Genomic DNA, 14,147 nt, shown 5'->3' with positions numbered 1-14,147 from the left:
TCCGTCATCCTCAGGAAGTCTTACCAGTATTTTAACATTTAATAATAATACTTTTCTGTTTTTTTTTATTTTTCCAAAGAGAGTGTTAGTTATATTGAATTAATTCACTATTACAAAACAAAATTTTCAAAATTAACAATGGTTATTAATCAATTTTCCAAAAAAGAAAACTTATTAAAACTAACAACCACGTCGATGCCCATCGCCGTAGCGAAAACAATTATTAACAAATTTCGACACCAGCGTCGTACCGGATATAAAACATAACCGGTAAATAGTACCTTTTAAATAATTCACATATCTTCTCCTTGTAATGTATGATGTATTAATAGTTAACGCAACTTGCGTATGGGTTTGTTAATATTATATTTGACAATTTTGTACAATTTTTGGAAATTTTATTTTGCTGTCGATAACTCAATATTAAAAAGGAGAATAAACAAAGACTTACATTTTATTTAAAATTATATCCGCCTCAGTAGCTGAAGGCGAGGAATCTCGACTAGCAAGTCATTGGTCGTGGATTCGAATCTCAAGTGCGGTAGAGTTTTTAATAAAAGCCGATAGCCTTAGATGCTAGTGCTTTTAAGAGTTTAGTTTTAGAATTTATTTCCCTGGCGAAATTAATAATAATAATAATAATAAGATTAAGATAAACGATTGCATTAAAAAATTTTTATTTCGTATTATTTTGGTGTTTAAGTCGGTTTTTTTTTTTTGTAATAGATTTAAGCTTAGTTACAATTCGGCGGCAAACGGAAAAATCTGCTTCTTTTTGTTTAATAATACTCTAAACATACAAATTTCCGGATAAATTTATATGAAATCTTTTGAATCAAAGGAGATAACCGATTATTTTATTATTGAAGAGACAACAGAGTAGAGTCTGTAGAGTCTGAGTAACTTCTCTATGTAAACTTAACTGCAACATGAAGCCGGAGTAGGATCCGCACCGGAACGTTTGGTTATATTGAGACGAGTAAATTCTTCAGCGGTAGTAGGATGTATACCGACGGTATTCATTAAGATTTTCATGGTTAAACCACATCTAAAAACGTATACAACAATAACAATTAACAATTGATAAAAGAAACTGAAGCTGGTTTAAAAAGCACTCACTTGACGGCTGCAGCAAAGCCTTGTATAACCTCACCAGCTACGGGACCCAGATAGTGAAGGCCTAATACTCTCTGATCGCCACTACGCTCAGCTACGGCTTTTACGTAGCAGTACCTAACACTCTTTTGCGGTATAAAGAATTCCGTGGGCTTATAGAAGCCGTGAAATACCTCAATATTATCTTCGCCATACTCTTGCGCAGCATCTTCCTCCGACATGCCTACACAGGCGTATTCCAAAGGCGAAAAAACTGTGGTCGCTACATTGCAGTAGTCCATCAGTTGAGTAGAATTACCAAACAAGCGTCGTGCCAGCAAACGGCCAGCATGTATGGCTACCGGAGTCAATTCTGGCCGCCCGTATGTAATATCACCTACGGCGTATACATTGGAAACGTTAGTTTGTTCGGCATCATTTACTAGGATTTTATCGTTCTTCAATTCAATGCCAATAGAGGTAAGATTAAGGTCTTCAACCAGACCTTTACGACCAATGGCCCACATTACGGTATCGTATTCATCGCATCCCTCTTCTTCGGTTTCAATATTTATGTATTTTACCAAATAAGTGTTATGAAGTGTTTTCTCAACACTTTTGGGAATGGTCTTGTGGATAAATTTAACACCGTGCTCAACCATGGAATCAGCGACCATATTGGCCATTTGTTGATCGAAACCGCGCAATATAATCGAACGTACCATAACGGTGGCATCGTAACCCAAACCCCGCAAGAAGCCAGCGCATTCTAAGCCAATGTCTATAAAAAGTAGGAAAAACAAAATCAAATGAACGATGATATAAACTGAAAAACAAATTACTTACAGCCAGCACCAACAATTAGAGTTCTGCCCGGCGGCTTATCCAAACTGAATAGATCATCGCTGGTAATGCCTAACTCAGCGCCAGGTATATCGGGATAACGGGGACGACCACCTACAGCAATAACAATATTTCTGGCCGAAACAGTCCGTTCGGTATCATTTTTCATTTTTACTAGAATAGTGTGAGAATCCCTGAATGAACCCAAGCCGTTGAGGTATTCTATCTTCCTACAATCAGAACGCATTATCATGCGCTATTGCTAATTATAAAATAAGAGAAAACATACTTATCACGCAAATCTACTCGAGTTACCCAATTAATCGATTTAATGTGATTTTGTACTGACTGCACTAATTTGCCCCAATCGGGTTTAATGTTTTCAGCATCTGGAATTTCCCAGCCGTATGCTTGAGCATCCTTTCGATAAAGCATGAGAAATACTCTTAATAATATAAATTTTCTTTTTTCTTTTTTTATGCTCAAACTTACATAAAGAGCCTCACCCAAAAGTGAAGCTTGATGCATTAGTTTTTTTGGTACACAGCCTACATTGACGCATGTTCCGCCCAGACCCCATTTCGAACCATGCGGTGTTGGTTTTACAAAGTCTAAGCAAGCTACTTTAGCACCGTTTACAACTGCTTCCTTGGCACATGCTAAGCCGCCGGAGCCTCCGCCGATAACAATTAAATCATAACCATATTTAGCTGTGATAAATAAAATGCAGTTATGTGACTCAATAATAAAAAAAATGTTAAAATTTCCAATAAAAATTTTTATTTTGTCGTGAAATATAAGAAGTAACGAAAGTGATATTCGTCTTAGGCCGAACCTCTAATACCCACCATCTTAAATCGATATTAAAATTATAATTGGAAAATATCATAGTCAATATAGGCGTGTCAATCAGTCAATTTTGATATTTTTCATTTGTAGCAAAAAAAAAAAAAATATATATATATAAAAATATATATATATATATATATATATTTCTAACAAATTTTCGATCTAGATCTCTTATAAGTGTTTTAACTATTGTGGTCCTGGTTTGCACCGATCGACGAACGGGGTTTCAAATGCGATTTGTAACCTACCATCGACTAAGAATAATAACACATCACTCAGTAACTCTCCGGTCTGTTACATATTTGGCCGCACTGCTACCAGACCCATAGTTTCTAAGTAATACGTATCTTTAAGGGATACATATGAAAATTCCATGGCATACCGACAATTGGTTTACAAATTGCAAATGTTTCATTGCAATTTTTTAAGATCATAGTAAGTTTTTTGAAAAAATATCGTTCACAGGCAGCGTTGGCTTCGAAGATATTCTGATGACTCTTGTTTGTCGAAAAAATAGATAGAATAGGTGGTTCACTTATTTTAAACGCAGTCGTATGAACACCAATGATGATGAACGCTCTGATTGTCGTTCCGGAAAACACAATAAATATGTACAAAATAGTCTTGGAAGATCGAAAAACGCAGTTGGGTTAGATAGCTGACATCGCGATGTACATTTGTCAGTGAGAAAGCGCTGTTCGCGGTGGGTGCCGCGTTTACACTCACCTTTGACAAGCAAGATGTTAATAATTCAGAGCGCTGTTGGAAGTGACAATATCATCATGAATTCATTACTTCGCTTCAGTCCAGCCAAATGGAGAGCAGCCTGCGAAAGCAATCCAAACCGACTAGGAAAGTAATTTCGTTAAAAACACAGCAATTTGCAAACTAATCGTCAGAAAGTCATGAAAAATGTATCATATGAAGATTGATACTATCCAGGGCATGTTTAAATCCCACTATTAAATTATTGAACGATGTGATAAATCAACTTCAAGCAATAAACGTCCATGTATAAATGTGCGAAATGAAATGGACTCGGAACCAAACACTTCATGGTGCTTCGGGCATGTATGAATTTTTAAATGTTTCAAACGGCAGAAGAAGTCTAATATGTCAGTTACTCTATAGTTGCGAATTTAAAAGAAAAAAAAAAATGCTAATTCATATGATTCATGAAAGATTTAATTGTAGTAATTAACGTTTTTCTAAGGGTGAAAAGAGCGGGAAATACTATCCCGTTGCCATTTCGTGTGTAACGTCTAAAAATGCGCTTTGAAATGCTTACGCTCCCGCTATGTTTACTAACATTAGCAACAATTTATAATTTGTATCTGAACTTGGCATTCATATATTCTTAGTTTATTTGCATAGATTCATTTTGAAACTGGGTATGCGAATGCGCTCATAAACGAAAGTATAGACATATATGTGTAAATGTAACAGGCATCGATTTTAAATTGTTAGTCATACTAATTAGAATTATGTATGTATATAATGATGACGTGAATATAATTTCAATTGTACAATTGATACGCTCCTTACTTTGGAGTATTACACGAGGTCCTTTTCATATATTCCCTTCGTCTATACATTGCTTAATAGGCCACTTAAGTACGTAAAAGATAACGCAAATAGCGGGCAGATTTAACGGTGTCTGTCCGTCTGTCCATAAAGACCGCAATTGTAACATTCAAACGTTCTCTAAAACCGATAATGAGTTTGGACTGAAGTTTTTCTCGTCATTCAAATCAATGAAATCGATTCGAAGGTGTTCTCAACAATAATTAGGAAAGCCTGAAAGGTGGAAATTCTTCTTCATAGAACTATTTAATTTATTATACTATATTATATGCAGGTTCTATTAAGTATGCAGGTGCACGTTATGCTTGTATATTACATTATAACAACGACGGGACCAACGCATTTTATTCGGTTGAGAATCAAAGTTAAGGAAGAATATGTTTTCGTTTACATAACTAAAGAGATTTACGCATATTTTTGTAAAATATGTTTTATGCTTAATAAAAAACCCTAGAGGTGGCATATATCATGACGTGATCGGTCGTCTTATCCCATTATATTCGTGAGATCGCTAAAATCGCAAAAATTAAAAAAGAAAGATGAATTTGGATACAAACATTCCTTGACCAATTACGAGCACAAGCTTACAAAGTGGTTATGATTTAACAACATACACGCCTTCAACAGATTACAAGCTGAGAAAACCTCGAAAAGACGCCGACATTTTTTTCATATTATTATATCCTGTAAAGATATATTCGAAAATTTGATACCTAAATGTTGGTCCGAAACGCTTTTGATCAGTTTAGTAATACATCAATAATTAACGATAAAGTTTTAATTGCAATTCATTTCTAGTTTATTTACAATTGTGTAGAAAAAATGCTAATGCATGTTAATGACGGTGGATTTACCATTTATGGTAAATATATTGCAATTAAAATTTTACCGTCAATTGTAGCCGAATTAATAAACCGATCCCGACCATTTTTAGACTGATTGATGAAAAATGATTCTGGCGAACATCTGCATCTCAGGTTTTCGGAAATATCTTTATGGGATCAGCAGTTATAAAAAAATCGATGAATGTTTCAGTTTCTTTCGGATTGCGGGTCCATCACACCCACTGTTTAGTCTCACGTTCTTAATCGATCAAGAAGTATCATACCTTGTGGCTGTAGCGATAATGGTAATAATAGGTATATATCATCGGTATATCGAAAGCTGGCTCACGAAGACGAGCACTGATTATGGGTATTTAAAGGTCGTTTCGTTTAAACAGAAAAGCATCAAAATATGTTGTAATTTTATTTGCTTTATAACCATTTTTCTTTTAAGGTCAAAAATTCGAAAAGGTCATGCACACACACACACAGGCTGTAAATCTAGCATTAAAGAAAGAATAGGTAGAGATTATTGATGAGTGATTGGAATGCCAGGGTTGCGCGGCCCATTCTTCCTACCTATTCTGCCTACACTGCCAACAATAATAAAGTAGAGGTTAGTTGACAAGACGACAGAATTATCAACTCATTCAGAATTCAAATGTGTTATGTTGAAGAAAAAAACTAAATCTGAATATATATGTGCGCACATTATAAAATTCAATATACATCCGATATATAGATATAAGAATACTATTTCTGAAACTTGCGGCCTTAACGTCAATCTTCTTGTCAACGTGGCGAAGGCATCGAACTGAGAAACTCTGCTTTTCGCCTTTACATCAATCATAAAAAAAATGCTGCAATTTATTCAATACTGAAAATCATAAGATGCTTAATAAATGGATAACAGTTCGGGGGTGTCTTAAAAATCAATATTAGTGTATTCTTAATTCTCCATAAAGTAGAAAATCCTAAAAGATATAATTTGGCGCTCATACATTCTTACAGCGTACCGAGTAACGGACTGATGTGACGGAGATGAGAGAGCAGTTCCAACGTTCACTTTAATGGAAAGATTAAAAGCATTAAATTGGAACGAACTTTCTGTCAGAACTTCTATGTTCAACAGATAAAAACGTTGAAGCAGTGAAGAAAATTGTTATGGAGGATCGTCAAATCACGGTTAGAGGAGCGGTTGCCGGCATATCGGTTGTCTCACGCAATGCAATTCTTTCGGATGTTTTGGGCATTATACGTATGGCAGCGAAATTTTTTCTGCAATTGCAAAATTTTAACCAAAAGAACCCGAATATCGCGCACCAGCTGTTGTATAACGTAAACGACGATCTATATTTGCTCGAAAGCGTCAATAACTGGTAAAGACGCTGAAAAGGCCCATGAAAGGACGGATTTTCCCACCATTAAGGAAATAAAGAACGCATCGCTGACATAGCTCAAGGCCATAGCAAAAAAACGCATATCAAAAATGGTTCGGGAATTAGTAAAAACATTGGCAAAAGTGTATTATATCTAAGGGGGATTACTTTGAAGGGGACAAAACATTGATGAATAAATATTTTTGGCGCACACCTCGTATATATATGTATATATATATATACATATATTGACAGATGTAGATAAATTACCCATTGTCGATATAAACAATAAATACAGAGAATGATGCAACGATAAGTTATAACTAGCAGCGAGAATATTATATTACGAATTCTTCTTTCTTTCAAATGACTTGCAAAAGGAATGTGTACTAATTAAGCGGCGACGTCAAATGTCGAAGCACATAACAGCGATTCTATAAAAAAAAAAAAAATTTTTATTGTCACGAATACGGCTAATGACTACTCCCCCTAGACAACAAAACAAAAGTTGACAGAAAAAAAATATTTTGGATCAAATTTAAATACCGCGCACTCCAAGGTCATACAGGTCTTTCAGTCTTGTAGACTGAACGACAAGTGCGTGTGCGTTTTATTTTCCCGATTTTTTTTTTTTTTTTTTATGTAAAAATCTTGATAACTAGAAGCTGAAAAGTGGATTTCCAATTTTTGATTGGTGGGAGAATTCGAAATTTCATCGATAGTTAACACATTCCCCAATAAATCATTCTAATCGAATGCAACTCCGGGGCGCATTCACTTCGCCCACCATACATTTTGCTTCAACGTTTGCTCAGTGGCGAGAAAAACATTATGTGGATGAAATTCTTCTAGCGGGAGCAGCTGCAAACGCTATATGTTTGAATTGCTAAATATTTCTACTCGATTGCAGATTTCCTGTTTTTAGATACTGTGGAGAGATAACCTATTTGTACGTGAATGGATTATGTTTCCGATCTGTCTTTTGGTCGTCATTTGGGGTCATATACATTAAGTTCCAACTTTATACCTTTGTTATATTTTGAGCTTTAAAATAACCGCCTGCAATGTGACGGGGATGACCAAATAGACTTTTAGACAGGAAAAACAATTACTGTATTCCTCCCATACACTCTGATGGTGGGCATAAGAACTCATAAGAAAGCGAATATGTATATTTTAATAAATAAATATAAATGCGAGAAAATGTATATTATTAAATTATTTTAATTAATAATAATTAAAAATATATTTTTCTTATTTAAATAAATTAAGAAAACCCGAAAAGCAATAATAATAAAATAAGACGCTGGTGCAAACGTAATTGGCTTTATAAACGTAAGCTCTTTTCACTATGTGATTAATTTATTTTCGCTTATACACCCAGATGAAGGTCCGTTCTTTTTCATATCTAATACATAATATCTTTAAATATATATATATATATATATATATGTATATATATATATATATATAATTCATATCATATATAATATCTACAGATCAAACAATGTGAACTAACATATAAATTAGTTTCTTGGATATTATTATTATGTGTGTACATATCACGTGATCGCTTGAGAGGCTTGTTAATGAAATGTAAAGCTTAGAGACCTAAAGGCCGGACTAATGTGCACAAATTTCTAGCGAAAATGGACTATGCATGAAGATGGCTAAAGCAAGAGAAGGTTGAATGAAAAAGACTCAAGACAAATCTATTAAGACTTTTCCAAAATCTCCCCGCCTAAGTAACTCTTGACGATCAAAAAATATGAAGGGTGCGTGTCGAAGGTATGATTTAGTACGAAGGCGATTCGATTGATCGTATCTACGAAGCTTCTACTTTTGTCGCGTATGAAGAAGAAGACGAAGAAACAAGGCTCGCGCTTTGACGTAATGCATCTGAATATTTGAGGCCACAATGAACGTCATAGAAGCCACAATCGATCTTGATAATTAGATCACTTATCTGTGATGAACATATTTCGACTATTTTTGAAGATAATCTAATAAAGTAAAAAGGAAAGAATTTAAGATTAGATACACTATCTTAAAAAAAAAAAAATGTTCAGCCTCATAAACCAATAAGAAATCCAATACAACGGTGATCGGTTTTAGATCCAATTTGATTCTATTGTTCATCTTCAGCGCAGTTATAATTCTATGTCTTGAAAACGTGTAATGAACTGAACTAACTGTATCACGCGGTAAGCATAATAACGGCACAATTAATTATTTAAGTATTATTCTCTTACTGTGCTCATCCTCTTCCCCGTCGTCTATCAATAAATAATTCAAATTGATGTTGCTTTCGTTTTCTTCGCTCATTATTTCTTGTTTTACGCGTATGTCAAGATAATTTGATTGATAAACTGAACGACGTGTATCTTTAATGTTTTTTGCTTCCGAAGCAGACAAAAATACAAAATAATTCATATAATTGTATAACGCTTATCAAGATAGCAATTAAAGAAGGCAATGCTATCAATATATTTCTTGTTATTTGTTAAAATACAATTTGAGAACTATCACGTTTCCTTTGCCTACACATTTCTTAACAATATATATATATATATATATTGATTTTCTGCTCCTCTCTTGGTCGTATCAACCACAATGAGAAGGATTATTCATCTTAACGTAATCGTGATTTATACGAAACTGAAAGTCACGTAAGGGTTAAAATTTCCCTAAGTTTTTTTCTATTTTAACTATAATTCTACAACATTCATATATGTTGCAAATTCAGTTACATGGACGCAATAGTAAAACTTATTACATATTATTCATTTATAATCACTCCATTCATTTACTATTAATATGCGGCAATAAAGTTAAAAATTATTAACTGTTTAGATTAATGCGGTGTACAGTTGCTTAAAAAACGTTAAAACAGCACCTAAACGACACAACAGATAATTTAAACACTTGCTAATATATTCACACACACTATCGATTTTGATAAACCAATTTCTAGTTTGGGCTATAGATTATGTCATGGTAACGTTTATAAAGAAAACAAAAACGATCGTAAAATACCATGACATTAGTCCACTATTTACTTGCACTGTTGTGTTGGTAGCATGTCACTATACAAACATTATTTCGAATTTCACGCCTTTCAGTATCCTCGATTAAAACTCTGTGTAGTCAGCTGAAAGAAAATTGTACAGTTTGTACCTAAAACAGGCGGCTAGTGTATGGCACGTGCGACCCAACAACATAGCAATAAATTTTTCTGAGTATAAGGCAATTCCTCCTGTGCCCTCTGTCAGAGGTAGCGACTTAAAAATGAAATTCATCTTGTAACACGACACAAATTGGTTTGACCGTAACGCCAGGTTCGAAGAACGATTTAATAAGGGCTCAGGTTGAAATCGGAAGCGAATATCATGCCGTAACCGCGAAGAAAATAAATGAAAATTACGCAACATCGTGGAGAACATCTTGAAGGGGACTTAACAGGTTTTCTAAACTTATCTTTGATGTTTGAAAAGGCATTTTCAAAAATCGTCACAAAAAAAATTATGATTGAAGCGCACTTCAGTGAAAAATTGCTTTTACTTTACAATAGGGAAACCTATTGCTTCAATACTTCATTAACATAAAAATCACTTTTATTAAAAATGTTGGTTGAAATCACTTCCACAATACGAAAAGTAGCTCCAGCAGAGATATGCTTTAAACTGCATTTTTCTATTCATTTTGATAAGTATGCTTATTGAATTTTTTATAATTCTAGGCCAGCGAGAAAATTTGCAAATAACTTGGACTTAAATGCAAGTTTAAAATTGATCATTTTACAATATAAGATTTTGGACGAACAATGCGGCATTATATGGGATTTCGCTTTCAAGAGATATTCTCTTCTAAAATTTGTCACAAGCTTTCAGTGAAAGCGAAATAGTTTACGAATAAACAGCTGAGAACGTTGCGAACGAAGCACAAAATCAGAGAAAAACAAAAAATAAAACAAAAAACGATCAAAAAAAAAAAAAGAAAAGAAAAAAAGCCCGGTAAGTAGTAGTGATGTTGCTACATCATGACAACACAATTTCAAAATTTTCTACCATTTCAGTAAATTATATAACTTCAAGGAAGCAAATATGAGATGGTTTATATAAACATAATTAATAAAATAAAAAAACAATAGTCGTTCAATAATATGTTCATTACATACATTCATTCTGGCATACTCCTGCAACTGTTGGCGTAGAAACCCATCGTTGTTGGGCTACTGTTGCTACTATTGACGATTTTTTTTGTGTGAAACGCAACAAAGTAACAACAACTTTTGCACTTCGAATGGTAAACAGTGTCATAATGAATTGATTGTTTTTTTTTCCTTTTTTTTTTCCTTCTTTGGTATTTTCAATTTATTTCTTAAGGAATATAATAAGACAAAATATGAAACAGCTTCACTTTACACTGAAACGGTTAGTTTTTGACAAGTCATGTATTGACAATTCTATCGGAACTTATTTCACACGAGACAAAAAATAAAAAGAAAGAATTAACAGATTCCAATGTAAAGCGAAAATATAAAAGAGAATGAGAAAACGAGAGAAAGGCTATGACTTCGAAAAAATAGAAAAAGAGAAAAGGTTGATGGAACCAGGAATCATGTAAAAGACCGACATTTTTACATGTCTTCGTTTTCTCCATAAATTTCTCATAAATATTTATATATTTTATTTATATATATATATACATATTTACACGTAGACAGATTTCTTTAAAAGCTTATCTTGTTTGGTTTTTCCTTCGTATCTGTCCAAATAAATTTTTAATTAAAACCCAATTAACCGCATATCAAATTGTTAAAACCAGCATTTTTAAACATATCTCTATATATATGCATATATATGCGCACAAATAATCACTTTTCACGGAAGTTTGACTTATTTTTATACACATTTCAAGATTACATTTCGCGAGGAACGTTTGTGCTTGTTGCGCGAAAGTTATTTATTTGTTTTCCTTTTTTTTTTGCAGTGAGTTTCAGTCAATAATTAGCATTTTGAATAAAATGAATTCCATATTAATAACCGGTTGTAATCGAGGTTTGGGTTTAGGTATTGTTAAAGCTTTAACGAGATTGCCTAAACCGCCGCAATATTTGTTTGCTACATGTCGCAATAAGGATCAGGCCAAGGTAAGCGTATCCGAAATGAATAAACTTTTATATATATATGTCTACTTACTTGCTGGTGCTGCTGCTTGCGTCTGGGTCATCATAACGTCCTTTTCTAACTCCGTAATGTCTCGTATAAAAATTACCACAAATAAGAAATGATAGTTTGAAAATATGTTGCTTGTTATGATAAATATATCAAAGGTGAAGGGAACAAAAAAGAACCTTGTATCCACTGTTGGAAATGTAAAAACGAAATAAATATTATGACAGACTTACAATTACTTTTTACCTCTTAAGTTGGCCTTTTTTTAGCTTTTTTATGTTCTTTCGCTTTTTACCTCCCAATCTCTTTACATACCTTGCTCTCACTAGTACAGAAATAATTATTCTCTCATTTCTAATGTCTAACTGTCATTTTTATCAATAGGGACATGGTTGCATTTCTGATCGTCATCTCGTTTTATGAAGAAATTTTCAACAACGCTTAGATGTGTTTATTTACGCTACAACGGTAGAAAAAAAATGTTTTTTTTAATTTTCATTACAAAGTGGCTTAAGATTCCAAGATTACTTAGGAAAAAGGTAATTTTTATATTCGCTCATAAGACTTCTCGCGACTAGCATTGTATAGCAAACTAAATCCCTCTGTACAACTTGAAAATTTCAAACAAATTTCCGCATCTTATCGTAGTCGGCGATAAAGTTATTTTCAAAATTCGATTAAACTAATTTACGCATTCGCCGGCAATAAGAAAAACAAGGAGAAATTTTAGATTGAAATTTTAAAATATTCCCTAAAATTGTAAAATTAATCTGAAATTTTTCTTACTCTTGATGTCTGAGCAAATTTGAAATTTAGTTAATTTGCCGTAATATTCCTATGGAGAGTTTTACTTAAATTATTAAGTGTGAACTAGTGTCACACGTAATGCATATATTAATAGATGCCGAAATTAGAACTATTTGATGACTTTTCGCAATTATCGTTTTTTTTGCTTGGTTTATAGAGATTTAAAATATTCATTTCTAATTGCATCGCTGTCCATCAGAACTATTCAGGCAAATTTTGTATTTTAATACATTCAATAGAAGTGATTCGTTGAGATTGCTAAATAATAGTACATATCGTAGATATATATGAAAACTATATGGACTTTATGCGTATACTATTTGTAAACTTTTCTTGTCTAAATTATTTTTCACTTTACAGGAACTGCAAGACTTGGCTGCTCAAAACTCGAATATCCACATTTTGGAAATTGGTAAAATATAATAATAAATCTATCCAAATCTTTGGAGCAATATATAGAAGTACATAACTAAGATATTTTGATTTTGAAAGATTTGTTAAACTTAATTAAGACAATTCAATTCGTTAAAGATGCGGAAAAATATTAAAGTAAATGAATCTTCACCTTTAAATCATCATCTTCTTAAAGTTCTTACATCTTTCGACTCAATATGCCAATTTTTACTCTATTTTTACATCATTTTCAATAGATTTACGCAATTATGATGCTTACGAAAATTTGATTAAACAAATCGAAGAGATTACTGAGAACAATGGATTAAATGTGCTTTTTAATAATGCGGGCATAGCGCCAAAATCGACTAAAATTACTGCTACTAAAAAGGATGATTTAATGAACACTTTAGAGACTAATACAGTGGTCCCGATAATGCTGGCTAAGGTTGTAAAACAACATGATACGTTGTGATGTAAAAAAATTCCTTCTAATTTCATTAATATTTAAAGGCTTGTTTACCCCTGTTGAAAAAAGCTGCTACTGTTCAATCAAATTTTGATTTTGGTGTTCAACGTGCTGCCATATTAAATATGAGTTCCATATTGGGATCGATTGAAGCGAATGCGGACGGTGGTTTATACGCTTATCGGACTTCAAAAGCGGCTCTGAACGCCGCGACGAAATCCTTGAGCATCGATTTGCTTGCTGATAAGATTCTATGCGTAGCTTTACACCCGGGCTGGGTACGTACCGATTTAGGTGGCTCCAGAGCTCCTCTGGAGGTGGACGAAACTATGACAAAGCTAGTTGATACTGTTTTGCAATTAAATGCTACGCATAATGGCGGTTTCTATCAATATGATGGCGAAAAGTTGCCGTGGTAAACGGTGACGATCATATGAAATTTCCAATTAATTCAAGAAATATTTTACATTTGATGTGAATTAACGACAAAATCACATTTAATTAAAAATTACGTATCCTTCTTGAATTTACCTTTAGTGTTGCTTATTATTATTAAACTCGCTTGCAAATTCTTTTTTCCGTTTTGTCTTTTTGAATGTTAAAATTTTTATTTTCTTTTAAACTTTGCTTGTTATACAATAAACAAAAGAGTAATTCATTATTAGCGTCATTAAAATTTATATATACTTGAAAAATTGTTATTTCAAATTATATCGTCTGATTACGC

At 33.2% G+C, this 14,147-nt stretch overlaps 2 protein-coding genes across 3 annotated transcripts; one reads left to right on the top strand and one right to left on the bottom strand.

Annotated features, from left to right (window-relative positions):
- Window positions 1-772: 772 nt before the first annotated feature.
- LOC119637302 (thioredoxin reductase 1, mitochondrial) lies at window positions 773-11,969 on the bottom strand. 2 transcript variants are annotated; one of them, XM_038033242.1, is made up of 6 exons: window positions 11,776-11,969; window positions 2,431-2,648; window positions 2,228-2,358; window positions 1,942-2,168; window positions 1,120-1,876; window positions 773-1,048 (listed from the first exon to the last, which is right to left on the bottom strand). In XM_038033242.1, exons 1-6 carry the CDS (start codon window positions 11,807-11,809, stop codon window positions 919-921), a joined length of 1,497 nt encoding a protein of 498 aa, XP_037889170.1. In that variant the 5' UTR covers window positions 11,810-11,969; the 3' UTR covers window positions 773-918. The 2 variants fall into 2 exon arrangements, with proteins under 2 accessions (XP_037889170.1, XP_037889169.1); XM_038033241.1 differs by lacking the exon at window positions 11,776-11,969 and adding an exon at window positions 10,752-11,039.
- Window positions 11,291-13,989, top strand: LOC119637303 (C-factor). Its single transcript, XM_038033243.1, has 4 exons — window positions 11,291-11,726; window positions 12,919-12,970; window positions 13,209-13,399; window positions 13,465-13,989. The coding sequence occupies exons 1-4, from the start codon at window positions 11,601-11,603 to the stop codon at window positions 13,837-13,839; spliced, it is 744 nt and encodes a 247-aa protein (XP_037889171.1). The 5' UTR covers window positions 11,291-11,600; the 3' UTR covers window positions 13,840-13,989.
- The last annotated feature ends 158 nt before the right edge of the window (window positions 13,990-14,147 follow it).

Source organism: Glossina fuscipes, unplaced genomic scaffold, assembly GCF_014805625.2.
Source record: "Glossina fuscipes isolate IAEA_lab_2018 unplaced genomic scaffold, Yale_Gfus_2 59, whole genome shotgun sequence".
In the NCBI taxonomy this organism is placed as follows: Eukaryota; Metazoa; Arthropoda; class Insecta; order Diptera; family Glossinidae; genus Glossina; species Glossina fuscipes.
The sequence above is the reverse complement of the archived record's forward strand: the minus strand, read 5'-3'. Positions and strand labels throughout refer to the sequence as shown.